The sequence below is a fragment of the Stenella coeruleoalba genome, assembly GCF_951394435.1.
Source record: "Stenella coeruleoalba genome assembly, chromosome: 6".
NCBI lineage: Eukaryota > Metazoa > Chordata > Mammalia > Artiodactyla > Delphinidae > Stenella > Stenella coeruleoalba.
The window spans coordinates 41,871,700-41,894,840 of NC_137151.1; the positions used below are offsets into that span (position 1 = coordinate 41,871,700).

A 23,141-nucleotide genomic window follows, 5' to 3' on the forward strand; every position below is an offset into this window, starting at 1 on the left:
AATTTTAATAATGGTTTATTTATAATGACAGAGAAATAGGTTGTACACTGCCTTTGGGCTAATTGATTTTTCTTTGTGTATGTTAACAAATCGTAACATTATATAATACATTCTTAATCAAAATATTTACCTTCAGATTAGGATGAAGGTAGAGGTCAAGGACATTACTAGTTTTCTTGCGTTAGTTAGAAGTGACCTTATATTTTTAGATGACTATTTCTGTGGCAGCACTTTATAAAGTAAATATTTGGAACTTTATGTAAGTAAAGACCATTGTAAGTGTGTTCAGATAATTAAGCAAACATCAGCTTAACTGTCTTTTACTAGATACATAAAACAGAGGACTATTTGGAGGCTATTTTGAGCCATCCCGACTCTTGCACGCAATTTTACTTAGAAAAAAAGAGTGATAGGGCTTCCCTGGTGGCACAGTGGTTGAGAGTCCGCCTGCCGATGCAGGGGACACGGGTTCGTGCCCCGGTCCGGGAAGATCCCACATGCCACGGAGCGGCTGGACCCGTGAGCCATGGCCGCTGAGCCTGCGCGTCTGGAGCCTGTGCTCCGCAATGGGAGAGGCCACAACAGTGAGAGGCCCACGTACCGAAAAAAAAAAAAAAAAAGAGTGATGGGCCCTGGTAATCTGTCAAACGCTAGTGTGGATAATTAAATTCCTCTTATTTTCTAATCTTTCACTTCTCATAATTTGAATGTACTTTGAATAGTTCCTTTTCTTACAATTGTAAAAAGTCGGAATCCAACTCACTCAAGAATGGTTGCATTGCAGCACTGAGTAATGTTGCATCTCTAAATAGTTTTTTCTAAAAATCAATGCAAATGAATATATATGTATGTGTGTAATCAAAGATTGCTTTAAAACTCCAGGATTATTGTCATTAAATGTTGCCATAAGAATCACTGAAACCTTCAGAGTGAGCTATTTGGGGTAATAATTGTCACTTCAATGATAGAATTACAGAGACATTTTGTAGCATGATTTGTGATTCTCTGAACTTGTGCCACGTTTCAGCATTTACCTCCTATTTAGAGGAAGTAAGGCTGAGAAGAGGTGACTAGCTCCTGACTGAGTATTTTGAAATGTCAGTCCTCTAAACCTCTGAAGCTTTGCTTGATGTGTGACAGTAGTTGGGAAATGTTCATCTTCCTGTTGAAACAAAAAGTCAACAATACAAAGGGAAAATCTTCACAGTTCAGATTGATAGCTTAATACGAAGAGCGTGTCCACACCCACTCTAATCAAATTCTTGTCTAAGTAGTCCTTTATGTGTGAAATCAAGAGCATTGCTCTGTTTTCTATAGGGCCACATTCTTCTCTCACAATTCCAGGGAGAAAAAGATTCCCTGCAATGAAAAACGTATAGTTGCATGCTAAATATTGCCAACTACTTAACAGCCCTAAGAGTCTGGAACAGGAATGTTCATTTGATAAGTACTCTCCATGAGAGGTTCAAATATGTAAATGAACTTTTATTCTAATGTACTCCCTTTGTGGGGAAATTGGTCCTTTATTGCTTTCCTATAGGTCTTTATGATAGGAAAGTAGAAGTAGCCAAATGTTATTCGTTAGAATGACCTTTCAGAAAAGTCTGCATTAGTCTCTTTGGTAAATAATCTGTTTTAGTGCCTTCCATAAAATGAAATCAAATATAGAGATACTATTTGATTGGAAAGAGACAAACAGGAAAGAGCCAAAAGTGCAGAATGAATTCTGACACACCCGAGTGCATTTTTCTGAGGTTCTGACTTAAGTGGATACTGTCTGCATTATTCTGAACTTCCTGGCTTCCTTTCTCCATGAGTTGGAGTAATTCAGCTTTAGGCCTACTCTGAGTTAATTGTTCTATTATTAAAACAATAATATATTTGTTATGACATGAAAAAATCGTTTATAGAGAGCAGTTCAAAATGATCCTAGTCTCCCAGTTTCCAGAAAGACAATTACTGGAATACAAGAAAATATCTGAGTGTATTAAAGTGTGTTTTTTAAAAAAGTATATATTTTTTAATGTGAGAGATCTATTTTATTTTATATGGTTTGCTTACCTCTCAACTTTTTCTTTTTTAGATCACAACAGTATCAGGAACTGAGTTCCTTCTGCAGTCAGATATTGACTTCATCATATTGGATTGGTTCAACGCTATCAAAAATGCAATTGACAGATTGGTATGTATTTGTTTTGGCTGTTACCTTTATTAATTAGAATGTAGTCATTTAAATCTATTGCTTAGGCATAAGCACACATGCATTTAAGTAGATCCTATGAATTGAGAGTTAGTAAGTTATTTTAAGTTTAACTAGTCCACGAAAACCATTTTCAGTAGAGAGGATTTGTGGAACTAAATGTCATTTGATTTCTCTCTTTCAAAAACACAGTGCATTCATTTTTTTCCTGAAATAACACAGACGTTCATTCACTGAAGTCTGTGAAAAGCACACAAGGACTTAATAACTACTGAATTTTCACATTTTCAGTTTATGCAATCTATAATACATATTCTTGAAAATAAATATCAATGTATTTAAGCCCATACTCACTGTTATAATACCAGTAAACAATAACCCTTTGTATTGATTTTCATTGTTCTTCCAGCTAAGCTAGATTGTTCTTCTCATGAAAATTATGTATCTAGAACTTCATGAAATTACCCTAAATTCACACATTTAGAGTATGTTCTTAAAAGAGTCAAATTATTTAAAACTACTCATTTTATACTGTTTCTCGACCAAACGTCTTATTTTAGGACACTAATATTTGCAAAATCTTGAGAAGAAAATATTCTTGAGCGTTTTTAATAATGTATACAAAAACTACAACATTTTTGTGTAATTTTACTGTGATTTAATCACACACTTCCATTATATAACTTTGGGATCAAAACTTTAAAAAATAAAATAACAAATTGACTTTTCCCCATCATCAATATAGTTCCCTTATCCAGGCACACATGAGTACTCACGCACACACACACACACACAGATTGCTGTTGTCATTAAGAGTGGACTCTGGAGTCAAACTTCCTGCATTTGAAAGTTTGAATCCAGGTTCTATCATTTACTAGCTGTGTGGCCTTAGGCAAATTACTTATCTCTTTTGGCTTCAGTCTCCTTGTCTGGAAAATAAGGATAATAATAATAATAATACCTACCTCATAGGATTACTGTGATGACTGAGTTAATGCACGGAGTGCTTGGGGTATGCACAGCATTTAGTAAGTTTTATATATATATATATATATATATATATATGTATATGTGTGTGTGTGTGTGTGTGTGTGTGTATATATATATATATATATATATATATCATTATTAAATTTGAAAATTGAGCTTAGCTTAGGGGCCCTATTCCAAAATAATTACCTTATTTCAAACTTCTCTTTAACAGCAAAATAGATCACAGAACTATTCAGTGCATTTTTTCTTCCTTGTAAAATTATCCCATCTAATTGTCATTTCCAGCCAAAGGATCCAAGTAGTCCTTCAAGAAACCTGGAATTATTTAAAATTCAGAGATCCTCCAGTACTGAACTACTAAGTCACTATGATAGTGATATAAAAGAACAGAAACCAGAGAACAGGAAATCTTTAAGTAAGTATTTTCTTTTGACTTGCTCATTTTAACTCTGTTTAAATGCAGTGCTTATGAAATATAAATGCATTGAAATGAGATTTGAGCCAAACTCATACTACTCATGGAAGATTCGTAGCCATTTTCTGGCCAGGGATTCATGCACTGGAGGGCAGTCTGGGCGCTTTGCATGCGTCATTGTTGGTAATGCCTTTTGAAAAAATAATTGTTCCAAGGTCATGGTCTCTGCTTACAGCAAACCTCTGAATCTCTGAGTAATAACCATGGCGTTCAGATTGGTGATTGATTTTGAGAGTGGGAAATGTCAAGTGTCTCCAAACCTTGGTAAGCTGACTATTTGATTTCCATACGTTAAAAGATATATGAGTGACCAGCATAGTTGGCTCAACATAAACCAACAGACTATGCAACTTTCTACACTTTTAGACCACCAGAAAGATTTAGAAATGTGGAATGTGGATTAGATGTCCTCCAAGGTCACATCTATTTCTAATATTCTGAAAGAAATGAATTTGAAATGAAAAGGACCAGTCTGTCCACTTATATAGTGACCTTGAGCATATCTCTTAACCTTCTTCACTCTGATTATTCCTCAATAAAGGAAGTTATGAAAAAGTGTCGTGCATATCTCACAGAGTTGACATGAGTCTCAGCTTCCTAAAAGAACAAGTAGATATCTCTGGAATTAGAGAAAAACAATTTCCCAAAGTCTTGTAAATTATAATACCTTTCTTGCATCATCTGTCTACCTACACTGAATCTTCTGAATCACCATTTTTTCTGCAATTTCCCTCTGACCGAAGATCAGTGTAGTTATATCCTAGCTTTTTGAACTTAAGGAGAACTCAGTAAGTAGAGAAAGGCTGATTATGGAATATCTCCTTATCTACATATGTATATGAGTAAATATGCTAGATGACCATATGTGTAGATACACATATTTGTGTGCATTAGAGAGTATTATACATATTTATACATAAATGTACATGTACATTCACCCACATGACAAGAAAGAGGGAAACTATTTATATGTGATACTATATCTTCCAAATCTAAATTATTAGGAACCCAAATCTAGAAACAGCATGACAGCTTTGAGTAAGAGCACCCTTTCAAAACTGTCATTATTCAAAGAACCATACCATAGTTTCAACAACTGTTAGGTACATTATTTAGGTAGCAGTTGTGTTAACTTAGAGCTTAAAATTATCAGTGTTAGTGTCTTGGACTGTATGGTGCTTTCCAAATTATTTGTGGAAGATAAACAATGCCATTTTTAAAAGTTTTCCATATGATGGTACAGTTTGAAGTTATCTCATTTGAAGATTTCTCTTGAATTCCTGGTCATTGTCCCTCTTGACTTCGTATGGGATTAGACATAAGATTTTAGAATTAGAATTCAACTGTGAGTACATAATTAATGTTAACTACATAAACATTTGTAGTGGATATAAAAGGATGCATGAGGCAATGAGCAGTAGCTCTGGAATCTCAGATATAATTGCTGGTTTGGAGGAGACCTTGGCACATTTCTGAAGCCTAAAGCTCAGGAGAAAATAAAGGTTTATAAAAGTGTGTGTGAGAAACATTGAGGTAAATGGATTTTGTATTCAGCAATAGTCACTTGAAATGTTTTCAGACCATACTGGGGAAAAAAATTCCTACAGGTAGAATACCAGCCGCTTCTCTTTAGAATTTATTTTTAACTGGGAGAGACAGTTATTTGTCTATTTGGGGCTTAAATTCGATCCTGTCTAAAGACAAGGAAAGAGACATATAATTCATTCTATTCATTTCAAAATGTATTTAACTGTATAATGACCTCATATTCACCTTTTTCTTTGCAGTTAAAAAGTAATGATAGCTAGCAAATACTGAGTACTTACTGTTCAGGCATTGTTCTAAGTGCTTGTCTTATATTGATTTACTTAATCCTTCTACTAACCCAATGACATAGGTACCATTATTAACCCTATTTTATAGATGAGGAAACTGAGGCACAGAAAACTAAAGCAACTTGTACAAAAAACAAGTTATGGAGACAAGTTTCAAACCCAGGCAAACCGATATTAGAGTCTGTGCTTTTAACCATCACACTATAGTGAAATGAACAAATAAAAGGTAAACTTAGTTTATATCAACCTTGGCCTTGGGTGGAAATATTACATTAAAGATGAGATCCATATAAATCAATAAACTTAAATAGGGACCCAAAAACATATTAGCAAAAGAATTAAAACCAGATGTTGCCTTTGGACTTTGATTTCACTGTTAAACTAAAAGGGTCGTTTAATCTTTACTGCTAGCCCTAATTTTAGAAAATGCTTCGTTACTGTATTTTGGTGGATATTTATAGTTGTAAGCCTTTTTTAGGACTAGTATATTTTTTGCAACGTAGGATACAGTTAATATCCATCTAATACTTTGAATGAAGTTCATTCGGTATTTACATATTCATTTTCATTAGAAAGGCATAATGATTGACCCACCCACACAATATCAAATTAGCTATGCATTTAAAATAGTGATTGGCATATTTTATATTTGATGCTTTTTAAAATATTTTTTCAAGTAGGAAATACGCTCTGTGAAACCCCTCTGATCTCAGTCCCAGATTTGAGCACCCAAACTTAGGTTTTTAAAGCATGAATTCGGTTTTATGTCACCCTCTTGAGATTACATAATTATGTGGAGTTAGAGAGTCACAGTGTCTCCTTCCTTATTAGCAGTCTAAGAACAAACTTTATTGTCAGTTTGCTGCCTTTGGCTTCCTGTGCCCTTGATGTTCCCACGAGTTTTGTCGCCAAGATTGTAGACAGATAAAGCCAGAATTACTTTTTTTAAAGGCATGTGAACATCATTAGCAGCTAACAGGTGGTCATTTCATTGTCCAGTTTCTCTGTATAACATGGGAAAAAAAATATGTACTTTCAGTGAGTGAATCAGAAAGTTAAGTGCTTAAATATACTTTCCTTTTTAAAATATGATTCTAACCTGCCAACACTATTAAGTACTAATCAGATATTTTAAGATATCAGTTGAGTCTAACAGACAAGAAGCCAGAAAATTCAATGTAAGGGCCAAATCACTGTGGGAAATTCAGGACACCAGCATGGGATGAGAGTGGGAGAGCAGCTCTCCAGGGAGGGCTGTTATGGAAAGTGGAGAGTCAGTCAAAGAAAATGCTAACATATTTTTCCGAGGAAAGAGAAGCGTCTTCCACTGATGGCAAAGAGGAAAAGCTCAAATATAAATCCAAGAAACCTTGGAGAGCTTTCTGAACTTTTCTGAGCTTTACTTTCTAGGTCTATAAAAATGGATCTAATACTGTCCTTGCAGGATCAAGTGAGAATGTGAAATTAGATATGTAAATACTTAGCTCACAGCAGGCACTCAATAAGTAGGAGCTCTTATTATTGCCCTCTATGTCCCCAAGCAGATGGCAGCAAACTAGGGCATGAGCCAAGGGTGGTGTCTGATAGAAGACTGGAGCAAGGCATATATACTTGACATCTTCTCTCTGAGTGTAGAGGAAATAGGGGAAAGGAGCCAGAACTGGATATGGGAGTTATGGCTGCAAAAATCTGAATATGAGCAGCTGGTCTTTTCCCTGGCGACTTCCTAGGTGAAAATGGCAGCCAGGGCATTCTTGGGAGCAGCACACCAGGAACTAGCACAAGGGAGCCAAGAAATACTCTTGATTCATTTATGCCCAGAAGAGCAGTTCATTAAGAAACTCCAGTTGATGGAAAGGATTCAGCATCTAGCCATTTCACCATTGCTTTAGCCATACCTCTAGTTTATTCCCTCATTCATGTATTTATTATTTTTCATTAATAGATATATCTGAAGCCACACCACTAAAATTCCTGGCTCCACACATCTGTACTTTAAACTTTTAAAAATTATTTTTGTATTTAGATTATGCTGTAGGAGTAGTATATCTCATGCTAATCAATTGCTAAGCTGTAAATCCATGTATGGAAATCTTGAATAAGTTTATACAAAATTGATACTTAGCATTTTAAATAAGCACCCCAAAATGAACATAAGTTAGAAGAATAAAATCAAAAGTAATAGAACCGAAAGGAAATGGGTTTCCTATTAACTGTCTTTTGATGAAAGCATCATAAAAACCAAATGTATTCTGGGTGAAATCCTAAAAGTATTTTAGATATGGATTTCCTAATTCCACAGCTCCTTAGTGATGTATGTAACAAGAACGTATGTACAAGGCTACAGGAATAAAGATAAGAATGGAAAAATTGGATTGAGATATTTATACAGTGCAGAAAATGAAAATGCTTGTGAAACTTTAGTGATATTTTTGTTTAAAAATTTGCCTGCAAAGTAATAATGGTCATGCCAAGTGAAAACAAGTGTGATAGAGAAGACAGTTAATTTTTGTGCTAATCTAAATAATTATAATACTGGCCATCCACAACTGTATGTAGACTAACTTCTCAAAATCCAATTGTAAACTGGTGGCTTAGACCTCAACACATTTTCGTAAGGAAACCATGTACTAGCCACAAAAGCACACTTGAATCTTATGCAATCATTTTGAATGTTGTTTCTAGGGAACAGTTCATTTTGAGTTTGTTGCACCTCTGTCCTAGGAGCTCTGCCTTCCCAGTAGCATTGCTTTCCATCTGGTTTCCCTTTTTCTCCTCCCCCCACCCTTACACCAACTCCACCAGTGCAATCAGGATTCTCAGAATGGCTTTGGCCAGGAGATTCCTGGACCCTGAAAATCCCCAGTGATGGCAAGGAGGGAATGCAAGGCCTCCAAGCCAGAAGAAATAGTCAGAAAAGGAGAGAATGAAGGACTGGAGAGGAAGTTTTTGCAGCATGGGTGGGGAAGTGAGTCCTCAGCAAGGTCAGATGTTCTTTGTAAGACATGTATGTAATGAGAGATTAGTCTGGCATTGTCCCAAATGTTAACATTTGTTGAATCTAGGTGGTATCTATAGGAGTGATCATGATGCTGTTGTTTTCTGTATGTTTGAAAGTTTCACAATCAAAAACTGGAGTATATACACACATGTACACACACATACACAATAAGGCATTACTCATGTTCACAATTCAATAAAAGAATATATACATTTTCTAATTGTAATTTGAAAATTTTAAGAGAAAAGTCAAATTTTCTGAGTATGAGTTACATTAAGACCTCTTTAAATGTAAAACATTGATAAATCACTGTTTTCCTACTTTTTCTCCAAAAGCCAATATATTTTTTCTTGTGACTATTGTGACCTTTCTGGTAACTATATAATTAACAAAATTTATTAAAATGTTCATTATTATCCGAAATGGAAAAGTCATACTAGTTTCCTGGATGAATATGTAATTAGCAATTGTTCAAAACATATTGTGAGGCCTGTTCTGGAGAGTCATATAAATACATATGTTAAAGTTTCTTCTTATTAAGAATTTTGTATAAAACAGCCTAATCTTGCCAATGCATGAAAATAGTAAGATGAATAAGCCATCTGCCAAGAAAATGAAAACAATATTAAAATTGCACAAAGAAATTATATCTAGCTCTGAAGAAACAGAAAAGCTCTTACCTGGACACACACGAAAAAAATCATAATAGTTGTGTAGAATATTATGGGTGAACGTGTTGTCAGAAAGATCCAGATTCAGATAAGGTGGTCAATTATCTGATTCTTTTTTTTCCCACTAAAATCAATATTGGTACCCTGGCACCAGTTTCATTCAATATCCACCTGAGAAAAATAAACTATTGAACTGAAGTGTGAAAATAAAAATAAATTTGTTTTACTATAGTTATGTTGACTTAAAAAAAAACCGCACAATGTGAGAGTTTTATTTGGGACAAAATGAGGACTGCAGCCCGGGAGACAGCATCCCAGATAGCTCTGAGAAACTGCTCCACAGAGGCAGGCAGGGGGCAAGGTCAGTATATATGTGATTTTGGTGAAGGGGAATACATGCAATCAAGCACATATTTTTTACAGACAGTTTCTGCTAGTCCCGTGCAGGTTACTGCTAGTCACAAGGAGCAGAGGTCGCCATGAAGGATTTTAGCACTTTTCCACATATGAAGAGATACAAGAATTGGGGTCATAAAATTGGCTCCTGAAAATATCTAACTATCTGAAGACCTGTTCTGCCAGTTTTTCTCAGAGCAGAGTGCCTCATTTCTGCTCTCCACCTGAACTCCTTTCAGGGGGTGTTGAAAGTCAGCAGCTGCAGCAACACATGATTTAATCCTTGTAGAGGTAGATGGCAAGTGCCAATAGAAAATGCCAGTTCGTAGTTGACATTTAAGACACAATATCTAAGGAACGGTGAGTGTCAGCTCTCTTCTTGATTGTTTCCCACAGGTTAAGGGAGTTCTTTATTTCAAAATATTCCAGTTTGGTGAAGAAAAACATGAAAAGTTTTAAAAGAAAATTTACATTGCCAAAGCTGGAAGAGTTAAACATTATGAGAAAAACAAACAAACAAACAGTAAAGATTAAATGCACACTTGATAATCAGACATCTGAATTACTTTGTCAAAACAGTATTATTTAATTAAAAAAAACAAAAACCAATACTATTCACGAAGGTTCCAGGGCTTCACTGAGGCACTGTGTGACCACAGCAATTGTTCTGACATGTGTTTCCAAGACAGTTAGCAGCAATTCAAGTTTCCTGGGACCCATAGATTACAGTCTCTTCAAAACATTCAGTTCTCGGTGAATCATTGGATAAGAGGACTTAGTTATAAGCTGAGCAAAGGATGTTCTGATTAATCTCTTCCTTCCCATCTAAGGGGTTGATCTCGCTCTCTGACCTTTCAGTGTCCATTGTCATGTATCTTGTAGCATCAGCTACTCTGAAAGTCTATCTAACCCTATCAGCACTCAAGCACTAGATCACCGCATCTCCTCTTGACCCTGGCAGTAACTCCCTGACCATATTTCCCCTTAGATGAACTGCATTTAATCAATTTCTGATTTCATTAGGTCAAATGGCATCTTTCTTTCAATAATAGGCCAGATCCAGAGGGCTGTTTGCTGTAACTCTCCAGCAATACTTCCTTAGCATGAATACACTACTGTGATTGTAAACAATAGAAAAAAATGTCCTTTGATCTCCTCTGAAAGTTTCTCCTCTCTTTATTCCATGACCCTAGAATGGGCATATATTAATATTTTCTTGTAAAGTTAGGTATATGATATTTGTTTACTGGTGTCATATCAAGTTTAAAGTATCTTAGCTAAACATGATATTTAAAGCATTCTTACAGTGAATCCCTGTGCAGAAAAAAAGCATTCTTTTGAATGCAAATGATCAACTCTTTCTGTGTACAGAATTTATTTGGTATACTCCTTTTTGTTTCTGGAGTGTGGGAATAACGCTATTTTTCTTCAAAATCCTAAAAAAAAAAATTTGATTTTTAATGCATTTATTTGGGTGTCCCAAATAGGCCCAAAAGTATGCTTAGGGAAAACATTTAACTGTAAACATGTATAATCGATGAGATCTTCTTGGAAAATAAGTTTATTTCTCATTACTCATAGTAAAGCCCACATCCATGTAAGGAAAATCAGGTATTGCTTTCCTCCCAAAGTATGAGTTGTATCCAAAAGTACCAGCTCTTCCCATCGAAATGCAATAAAATGTGATCTATAACATTAGGACTCTTAGCTTCCTTCAAGAAATGGCTTATGAATGTCTGGAGAATGGTAAATCAGTCTGCCAATTCATCTTTCTCTGATTATTTAAATAGAACCTAAATACTCCTGCTACCCAATTTCAGTAATGTAAATATACCCTTTTTGTATACAAAATCAATTGGCCTAAAAAAATAGAGGTAAAATAGGAGATGCGATGGCTAAATACAAAATGTAGGACTGGGATAGTGCCGTCAGAGATGGTGACCTCCAAACTGAAGTCAAAGGTTAAGAACAATTTCTAATTAAATTACTGCATTTGGAATGGCTCAAGTCCAAGTTCCTCAATAGAAAGCTATCACTGAGTCCCCTTCTCCAGTTTTTTTCCCACCTCTCTCTGACCCATGATTTATGTTCCAGGAAAATGACAGTTATAATCCCTGATGCACGCTACTCTGTGCTGATGTTTATATTTAAATCAGTGTCTTCTCTTTGCTAAATTAACATCCTGTTCAACTCAGCTCAAGCCACACCTCCTCCAAAAAGCTTTCCCAAACCTCTGTGGTGAGTTAGGAGATCCTTAGTACTCAGTGCATATCTCTACCATTGCAGTGGCCAAAGTGTGTGTTACAACAAGCTAATTATCCATGTCTGTTAGTCTGTCCACTAGACTGCCAGACTCTAAAGAGAACTCTAGTTTACCTTTATCTGCAACTATCAGAGTGGCTTGATGATATTTGAGAGTACTCAAAATTTGCAGTGTTAAATTAGTGAATGAATGGATGAGGATATTCAAATGGCCATTATCAATGTACTTCTCATTCTGTGCTAAAAATGAAGATAAAATTGCTGAAACATTTTTAGGAACAATAATGGATTATTTCTTCATCCTGACTACTTGTACTGGTTTGGTATTTTAAGGTCACTATTTGTATGTCTCTCTTAGTTTTCTCTTAGAACTGTAAATCTCAAAGCAATGGTATATTTTTGCAGGTCTCATGTACTGTACCTAGCAAAGTCATGTATAAGTAAGTGTTTTATCATTCAATGAGGATAAAAGTGACTAAGATATTGGGGAGAGAAAAGAGAAAAGCCTAATCCCTTTGCTTAAAGTTACTGTCCTCTCAGTATCTTTCTATCATGCATTCTAGCCTTCTATTTTTTTTTAATAGATCTTTATTGGAGTATAATTGCTTCACAATACCGTGTTAGTTTCTGTTACACAACAAAGCAAATCAACCATATGCATGCATGTGTCCCCATATCCCCTCCCTCTTGAGCCTCCCTTCCATCCTCCCTATCCCATCCCTCTAGGTGGTCACAAAGCACGGAGCTGATCTCCCTGTGCTATGCTGCTGCTTCCCACCAGCCAACTATTTTACATTCCGTAGTGTATATATGCCGATGCTACTCGCACTTCTCCCCAGCTTCGCCCTCCCACCCCATGTCATCAAATCCATTCTCTATGTCTACGTCTTTATTCCTGCCCTGCAACTAGGTTCATCAGAACGTTGTTTTTTTCCCCAGATTCCATATATATGTGTTAGCATACGGTATTTGTTTTTCTCTTTCTGACTTACTTCACTCTGTGTGACAGACTCTAGGTCCATCCACCTCACTACTAATAACTCAATTTTGTTTCTTTTTATGGCTGAGTAATATTCCATTGTATATATGTGCCACATCTCCTTCATCCATTCATCTGTTGATGGACATCTAGGTTGGCACTATTTACAATAACCTTCTATTTTATTTGAGAGAATCACTCTGGTTCATAATTATTCTTGATGCTGTTCTGTGGGCTCTGACTTAGAATTTTCAAGGCTGTATTGGAGGCGAGAAAGAAGAAGACACTCTATAATGTACAAAAAAGATAGTAGTTTTGATCATTTTTAGAAGACTCTGAGAATAGTTTTCTTTAAGGTCAGCATATTTATAAAAATCCAGTAATTTTATAAAAATCCACACAAAAGTTAGAAAAGTGTTGTATGCACCTTCTTCAAAAGGTTGTATGGGATTGTGTCAGAAATTTGTGTCTAACAATCAGGTATTTTAAGTACAATTCTTACCGCCAAGATAAGCTAACTATAAGATTTGGACAAGTTTCTTAAGTTTCCAGAAACTGACTTTTCAGATAAATACAGTGGATAATTTTTATATAAATATAAAGCATATATACAATATTATATGATCTAAGGAGATAATAATATATTAGATCTAAGGATAGTGTATATACTAGATCTAAAATATATCTAAGAACTATGTAGATTTATATTACAGTATAAATATTAGATAATGATTTCTAAATGGGTGTACTCTGAGTAAAATAATCATGACATTTGTCTACTATAAGTTCATCAAGTTTTCTCTTTAGAAATATAGCAGGAATGCACTTTGCCACTGATTTGAACAGTTGGCGAAATCAGATCAAACAAATGCATAATTTATCAAAGGCTTAATTTTTTAATATCTTCATTATTCTATTGACTCATAGCATTATGTACACTTTTATCTCTGTTTTATTAAGGGATTCCGAGTGTTATGGGGAATAAACCCTTGGTTTTCCATTCCTGAGTGTGAACCTGATGTTATGGCAATCTCTAGAGATTAAATGTCATGAAGTGTCAGTTGCCTTTTCATTCTTGCATAAAAGAGCAAAATGATGCAATGGTAGAGTTTTGACAGAAAGTTATGTAATTTCACTTAAAAACAAGGAAAGATATTGTTTAATTTTAATGTTTTATATATGTGTGTGTGTATATATATATGTATATATATATTAGAACCAAGCCAAATGTCGTAACACATCTGGTGATAAAGAGATAGCTTTTCTTGACTAAAGTAAAACTATCAAACCCACATGAATACAGAGCCACTTATACAGAGTAAAGTGAGAGATGCTTAAGATCTGGTCTCACCAAAGCACACTCTATTGACAGACTGGTAAGCATTCCAGGATGCCTCCTAGGCCCACTCTATCTGAATGAAGGGGGTTGTTATGTGGGAGGGGCAACCCTAGCTGACCAAGGTTTCTGTCATCTGCTGAAGCCAGGATCTCCCTGTTCCATTAGCTTGCAAGTGCCTGAGGGTATAAATCATGACCTTCTGATGATTACTCCTCGTCATCCCCGCTACCTAAGGGCGGAGTCCAAAATATATTGGTGTTCAATATTAAATGTCTGACTGAGTAAATAAATGACAGAGTGAGTGAGCTGAAAAAAAAGAAAACAATTTTGAATTTTATGTATGAGAAATGAAGGGAAAGGTTGAAATGTGAGGCACTGACCTCTTGATGGGTGTTTTAGTTTGGATTCCTTCAGAAACAGTCCCTGAGACAAAGATTTGAGTGTAGGTAATATTTTTGGGAAGTCATCCCTGGAAATACAGGTAGGAGATGGGGGTGTGGAGAGAACCAGGGAAAGGAAGGCAACAAAGGAAAATATAAGTTACCTGGAGTTTAATACTGCTATGAAATGCTGGGAGTTTTTCAGGTTGAGAAGACAGGAATGGCAGAGAAGAAAATGGGTACGTATTAAGATAGGAAAGAAAGAACTATTAGAGCATAACATGTTTGGAGAACATCCTAGACTGGCGAGCCTGTAATACACAAAACATTAGGGCAACAACTGGAGATCAGATTGGAAATGAGCAGGAAACATTGGCAAAGAGTCTTGCACAGAATGCTAAGAAATTTTGATTTATACTATAAGTAATGGGTGCCTAGTGACACACTTTTATGCAGGCAGGCAGGAGACATTTACAGATCTGATATTCAGAGTGATAATTTTGGCAGAAATGTGGAGAATGGCAAAGAGACAGGTAGCACAAAAAAAGTGAAAAATCAGATATAAGGAGATACATCAGGAAACTATTACAGTGGACCAAGTAACGTAATACAGGCTGAAACTAAGTAATTAGAGTGGAGAAGGGAGAAAATTCCAGAAATTTCTGAGGGGATATTGACAGGTTTTCTTGATATGTATTGGGAAGATTCTTGGCAGTTCCCAAATACCCATTGCTTCTGTGGTTAGGATAAAAGAAACATCAGGATGCCTAGGAGTTCAACAGAACTGGCATCCTATGTCTCGTTCTTTTAGGATCTTGCTAGATTCTTGTACTTAAAGTATGGTCTGTGGATCAGCAGCAACAATATCACTTGGGAGCTTATCAGGAAATACAGAATCCGGAGCCCCATCCCAACCCTACTAAACAGAATCTCTGTTTTAACAGGTGATTTATATGCATATTAAATTTTGAGAAGGATGCTCCCATATGACAAAAATAATTTCTCTAAGTACTTTTTTGGAAGTCTTGAGCCAGAGAGTGGCCTTTGAGACTTTGACAAGACCTACTTATGTAGAAGAGCTATCTGGTCTGCCTTTATGTAAAATAACCCTACACGTGGTTATTATCACGTTGGCCATGCCATGGCACTGATTTTGGATGGTGAGTACTTATTTCATCTCACCAACCCCTTTCAACCCCTAATTGCAGACTAACTGAGACAGAACCGACTTACACTTTCCTTACAGCTTTTGCCTGTGCAAACACCCAAGTCATGAACTCTGAATTATCCATGTCAAAAAGTCAACAGCTCTAGCCAAGCAACAACCACAATAATGAAAATTTAGCCAAGAATAAACTACCCTCAGCAAGACAAACAGCCAAGAAACCAAAGCTCCAAACAATTCCTTGGAAGTGATTCACGAATTCCCTGGATGTGCTCACGTGCAAAGTCCATCTGAAAGGCTATTTACCTCTTATTTTCCATTTGACTCTTATGGGAGCACACAGTCTCATACATAGCCTTCTTTTTGTTATTTTTCTTCTCCAAATGCAAGAATTATAGTATTTTATGGCTTAAATGTCTTTTATTTTAATGTTGTTCTTGGGTACCTGAATTCATTTCTCATTGGCCTTTCAGGTTATATGTCATAATTCTGAATGAGTCACGATATAGCTGTTTTACTTATAGAATAAGTTTACCTGTTGTGCCTGCCAAAACAATCAAGGCCTACCAGCTTGCACGTAGTGAAGTAGTTTAGAAAAATTGCCAAAAAAAAAGTAGGCTCACAATTTAGTGATCAAAAAGTAAAGGATAGATTCCAAATAAAGTCTGATTACTCCTTCTGGTAGTATGAAATTTCATTCACCAGGAAGAGGTAATAATAACTATCTCGGAAATAAAGCATCATTTTCTCAGATCCACCTTTATTTATTCTAGGAAATGCAAACTGAGCTGGGCAAATGATAATCTTTTCTAAGTAAGAATCTTTCTTACAAATTTGCCCCTAAATGCCCAGTCTTTTAAAAACTTGTTGGATAGTAATGAGACAGATTGAAAGAGTATCCTCAAAATTTTAGTAGTGCCTGGATACACTTCACTTAGTTTTATTACTCCAGGACGGCTTACGTAAGAATAATTAATCTTCTTTATTTTTCCTCGTCAGTACCTAGGTTTGTTATTGAGGTTCCATGCCTTATTTTTAAATTGGACATAACTGATTTCACTGAAGGTTTTGACTGAGAACCCATACAATTTTTGCTTAACTGATTTTTATTGAACAAAATCTTGAATTTTAGTCAAGAAGCATTAGATATTAATCACATGCAAGTGGAATCATTAAAATTTCCTTTACCTTCCAGAATAGCAATAGCAGGTCATTACAGAATCATAAGAAGTGAGCTCACTTAATACTCTTAACAATTACATAAAAGCAGTCATTTTCATAAGTCTTAGAAGAAGCTTTTAACTATTACTTGAAGAGCATATTGGAATATTAGAATGTATTATGTTGTGTTATTATAGATGTGACTTGTGAATTGAAAAAAAGTGTTCTCTCACTCAAGACTCTTAGAAGTTATCCTTTTCAGCTTGAATAGTTTTGTTTAACACAGTTTGTGATTATATTTTTTACATGGCAAGTAGAGACCTTTTTGCTGAAATATTCCAGTATCGTTTCTTAATTATTACAATCTTAACTTTAGAGAAAATTAGAGGAGAAACGCAATATTTTCTACTGCAGTTAAGTACAACAATTGGTGATACTTAATTTAAGGTGAGTCAGTTTAGAGGAAAAACTAAAACAAATCCCTCCTCTAAATTATTATCGCCTTTCTCCTTCCTTTTCTTGTAACCACTTCTCGTCTTTGACTTTGAAACCCAACATTTTAAACTCGGTTCTTATTTCAGTGGGCTAATCCCCTTTCATAAATCATGCTCAAGAGCTGAAATAATTTGCACATCATTTAAAGAGTATTTGCTTTGAAATATTCACCTCAAGCCCTTTGTATATCCATTCTCTCTAAAGATTTGTAGTATTTGTTTTGTTCTCTGAGGTATAAAAGACCTGGATAAACTTTATTCCTGTTGTTTCAAGATTAGTTAACGAAAATGCATATTAATTCAGCAGTAACTGGAACAAACCTCAGTAAAGATGATCATACATATGCCTCTTGGGAATAGCAAAGTACAAAATGTCAGTCTTCAAATCTCCTCGGACTTGCTCAGAAGAGCATTGAGGGATTTAAATTTCCAGAATATGTCTACAAATGTATTTTCTTTGTTGTGGAGAACAGGAGCTATACTGATTATTTTTCCCCAGAAAATTGATTCTAATTTGTATTTAAACAAAAATTAAGCTATTTACAAAGTAGCTCTTCCAGAATACAGAGAAAAACTGCCACAGAAAAGGTAAATTTAACATCAACAAATTATAGTCCTGACATGCCACTAAATTTTTAATTTCTTTTGTTTCAGGCATCAAATCCCAAAATAAAATTTAACAGAACACACCTTTTTTTCTAAAAACAAGTGGAACTGAAAGGACCTCATAAAATCAGAATTAAACATATTTAGGTGAAGTTCAAGGATACACTTAAACATATAAACTCAAATTTTCCAATTTGCTAGTAAACTCAGAAAAAAAACGACCATTTCTCCAAATAATATATCTGTTTTGTATGTTAAAATGTACCCTGTTCTTTTCTTAAACTGAAAATGACCATAACCTTTGGCACTTAAGTGCTTATCCGGAAATGACTAAGTGGATTCAGGGGTAATAAATCACTCATATGGATCCAGCCACCCACAGTCTTGTTCCACTTCTCTCCTTTACAAGTGTAGCAATAGACATTTCCATAGTCCTCAGGGTGCCAAACTTTGCACCATTAGGAAAATCTGCAAGTAGCTTGATTTATCTTCCTCACTCAGTTAGCTAAGACTCAACTAAGTAAAAACCTGCAGGAATGAACTTGAGTTGTTAAACTTTTTTAATAGGGAGATGCAACAATTAGAACTTTCCTCCTTTGCCACTTCAATTTACTTTGGATGTGAAGCCCCTTGTGAAAAATATTCAGATGAGATCTCAAATTATAGGTGCATGGCTGGATGATGCTGACTCTGAGTTTTCATTATACACAGAGGATTGTCTGCTGTTTGCAATTAATCCAGACACAATTCTTTTGGTACTTTGGGAGGAATGTGGAAGAAATAGCCATTTTATAAGTTGTACACTCCTGAATTACCCTAAATTAGAGACACTATTAATCAGACACTTAGATATAGACAGGATCTGCTTATTGTGTAGGCTCGTCTTCCGCTGATGGAGAAATCAATTAAATATTTAGGATGTGGAATACCTTCCAGGTTGGATAACACATTTCATTTAAATTATGGCCCTCCAATTCGAAGCATTAAAGGGGATCTTAACGGATGGAAGCACATTACTGTCTCTTGGATTGGACGCATTAACACTTTAAAAATGAATGTGCTTCCCCGGATTTCCTATTTGTTCCACCAGCTGCCTGTCGATGTGCCAGATAAACAGTTTAAGGATAAGTATGTAAAAGATGTATGTGCAACATTCTGTGTGCTGAGGTGCACCCTTGTAGGAGAAGTCCCCAGCTGTGACCCCTTTGGATGGTTTTTCTCAATGCCTAGCAATCTAAAATAAGAGGGCTCATATGACCATGAGAGAGTAGGAGGGAAAACCTAAAAAGAGATGCAGTTAGTCCTCTCACAGAGGTTCTGTGGATTTCTAATCTTGTATCATTTCTTCCTATCTTAATAAATAACTAAGTGACTATCACAAGAAAACATTGGGACAATATGGTAGAATTTTAAATAAACATATGATTTCCCATTATAAAAATATTTGGTAGGAAAATCATCATTAGATGATCACTCAAGGACCATCCCTATGCCAAATTTATGAACAGTACTGTAAGAATGGAGCTTTCATGTCCCCCATGCTACAGAAGTATGGTATAGAAATAGCTATTGTTTGGGAGTGCTTACCAGGCTGTAGGCCCCGTTTTAAGCAGTGTACATGTTCTCTCTCATTTAATTCTGTCAGTAAACCTATGAGGTACAATGGTATTACCATCATCCCCATTTTACCTAGTGGGTAAGTGAGGCACTGAAATGTTAGTCAGTATGCCCAAGGTTACACAGCTGAAAAATGGCAGAGTTAGAATTCAACACAAGGATTCTGAATCCACAGCCTGGAGCCATAACCATTGTTCCGTGAGGATTCTGGGTTTGGGAATGAGGCTGAAGGTTTCTGCTGCTTACTAGCTCTATAAACTTGTAAAACTCACTTATATTCTGTTTTACAGTCTTGATAATGTCAATAACGATAGTACCTATGTTGTTTGGAAGCATAAATTAGATTATGTATGTGGTGTTTGTAGCAGTGCTTGGCATAAAGTAAGAACTCAATAAATGTTAATACTAACATCGGTACGCATATTTAATTTTCATCCATAGTATTTTGAAGAGTCTTCCTAATTTGGTTCAGGAAAGGTTACCTTAGAGATAGATGATTGAAGTCTCTTAGACTAACATATTTTCAAAATTTCTTTGGCATTTATAGGGAAAAAATAGCATATGGAATGACTTACAGAAAACTGAACTGTAGTCAGTCTGAACTTAGTCAGACATTGTCCTCTTTTGTTTCCATTTATAAAAGTCTTGATTCAGAATTAACATAGATATATTAGCTTACTTAGTGAAAACAAATTTACTCAATCATAAAAGAGATGATGAAGATAGGAGTCAATTTCTTTGTTTCTAGAGACAGACTCCTCTTGCCAAATCTGATAGAACACATGCTTCAGTGCATTTGCCTTACTTCAGAAGACAGCAGAAAACTCAGCTAACTGGTATAATTATATAACTTGGATGGTCCTACTGAGGGGGTTAAGCTTTGGCAATATAATACGGAATTACAAAGTGCAGTGAAGTTGCAGGACTTTAACTGAAATTACTTATCAGCATTTTGACTGGGAATAAACAGAAAAGGAACAAATTGATCCTTGCAGAGTTGGGTGGAAAGAGTGTTCCAGAAGCCTTCCTTTGTAATCACGGTCATTGAGAGGCCCTGAGGCCTCTTATTTGTTAGTAATTGATACCTAGACTTCAGGCTCAAATAGTAAAGAAACTGCTATTTTAAGGGCTTGTCAAGAAAGTCAGGAATTAGAGTTCTTTTTTCCTACCCAGTCTTTCACTAGTCTTTCACTATTGGACCAAGGTCATCGTAAGTCAATATCTTAGGAAAATAGGAAAAATATTGGGATAAAATCAGAATCTGATATTTAAAACCACCAGAGATGTGCTTTATTTGTCTGGAAAACAGCCTAACCAGCAACCATTCTATATTTGTTTATTTGCTTGTTCATTTGGCGGTTCTAACAGCGGAGTAAAGCTCTTCATTGAATCTTAAATTCTGCTTTTCTTCCACTGAATAGATAGAAAGGAAATGACTTTAGATGGAATGGTAATAAAGGAAAGGGACCCAGGCCCAACCAGATAGATCAGCCAATCAACTCTGAAAACCAGTGAAGAAACAAGTTACACAGAGCAATATTCCTCTCAATGTATTTGTTACATTCCAATTATAGAGGGACATTCTTAATGTCCCTGTATTATAATATGTTCATAATATAAATGGATTAACTCAGATCAAAGAGATCTGTATCTGGGGACTGAGGGAAGACAAATAAGCTCTAAAAAGCTAGAACTGATATTTAAGGTCTAAGCAAAGTTGACAAGAACCCTTAAAAGCTAGAGTAGTGGGAACAAGCACTCAGTTCACACATTCGTGTCACAGGTGCATTTGAGAAGTTGCTTGCACTGTTTGAAGCACTGATGTGAAAGAGGTGCCAGATGCTCTCAATTCTACATTGACAAAGAGTGTTTATGGTCACATTTTAAGTAGGTATTTGCTATTCTCTATCAAAATGATTTAATGATGAATTTATGCATGAAATATTGTTAGAATATACCTTTTTTGATTTTCTCAACAAAATGAATACAATAATGACTGGTTAAATATGCTTTTGGCAAAGTACTTTGCTTAAGTTTACATTTATATCTCACACTGAACTTCTCAGAAATTTTGCATCCACATTAAGACCAAGCTCCTATCTATGGAGTGTTAAGTAGCACCATGAGCCATGGTCCACCAAGAGTTCATAAGGGAAGAATTTGATAAGTCAAAATGCTACAAGCTTGAGTCCTAGTGTCATTGTTCCTCCTCAGTCTTCTAGAGGCTGGAATTGTTTCCTATATGGCCCTAGGAATGAGAATCTGTCACTTTACAGTAATAGAAACAGCGTTAAATGACCTAGAGCCCAGCTGTTAGGAAGCAAGTGCTACTTTAAGTGCAGATTAGGCTAGGAGCTCACCTGGTTGTCCAGCTGCAGTACAGTGACAAAAAGCATTGATGCTAGACCCAGATGGCTTGGGTGTAGGTCCTGGCCCTGCCAGGACCATCTGTGTGACTTGGGTAACATTTCCTCATAGATTTGCAGTGAGGACTAAATCACTTAGTCCCTGAAAGTGCTTAGAACATTGCCCAGAATAGAGTAAGTGCCCTTGAAATGTCAGTTATCCATATTAGGGACTCCTATTAGACCAAATAAACCTAACAATTTATATAACTTGAATAACTTTAAAAACAAATGGTAAAAATATAAACCACAGAGTGGAAGATTAATTGGAGGTTGTAGAAAATTTTAGAATAATTATAAATAAAATAATAATTTTGCATTTTCCATTGTCTTATGTATTAAGATTAAATACATTAGGTAATGATATGAAGTAAACAAAGATATAAAGTGATATGGATAACTTTATTTCCAAAAAGTTAAAGGATTCTCCTGTTACAAGGGAAATAATTTTTGTCAATATTTACATATTAATATCAGTATTAATAAAAAATATAAACAGATGTGCCACGTTTTGCTCTAATCACATAGCATGTGTTTTCTCATTTTTCATCTTTAAAACACCCTATATAATAAGAACAATTTTATATTCATTTATAGAGGAGAAAACACAAATATTTTAGTTTTGGAGCCCAGATTTTAACTTAAGCACACATTGTATCTTTTAAGCTTTGTACAATTTTGTTTTTATTTTCTCTTACCTTTCTTTAAGTTTTACTTGCAAATATGTATAAATAATTATATTGTTAAATGATTTTTGTACATGTGTTTTGAAGGATAAAGAGATCTTTATACAGATATAAATGCATGTGTGCATATATACAGTATATAAAAATAAAATTTAAGGGCCATATTGACAGATGGAAAAAGCATAAATGTCAAGGAAGGTTGATTTAGAAATTAATATATAATAACAAAAATTAAACTCCAGCATTTATTGATTTAACAGATGATGAGTTAAAAAGTAAAAACAAAAGCTTAAAATGTAGTTTGATTTTTAAAATTAGTGAAATTACTCTATGAACTTGTTCAGATGTTTGTTATTTTCTAATTATATTTAAAATAACTCTAACCTTTAAGTTTCCAAATAACTTATGTCATTTATTTAATTGTTTCTGTTTAGAAATTTGCATATGTAAAAATATTTAGTATGAAAATATCATAT

The 23,141-nt window shown here is 35.2% G+C and overlaps 1 protein-coding gene across 7 annotated transcripts in view; it reads left to right on the plus strand.

The window, feature by feature from the left end:
- ARHGAP15 (Rho GTPase activating protein 15) overlaps window positions 1-23,141 on the plus strand; it is a 622,596-nt gene that overhangs the window by 314,823 nt on the left and 284,632 nt on the right. For all 7 annotated transcript variants that reach the window (XM_079924573.1, XM_079924572.1, XM_079924570.1 and 4 more), the window contains 2 exons: window positions 2,084-2,182; window positions 3,479-3,608. In XM_079924573.1, the coding sequence (XP_079780699.1) occupies window positions 2,084-2,182; window positions 3,479-3,608 (229 nt within the window). The remainder of the gene's footprint in view (window positions 1-2,083; window positions 2,183-3,478; window positions 3,609-23,141) is intronic.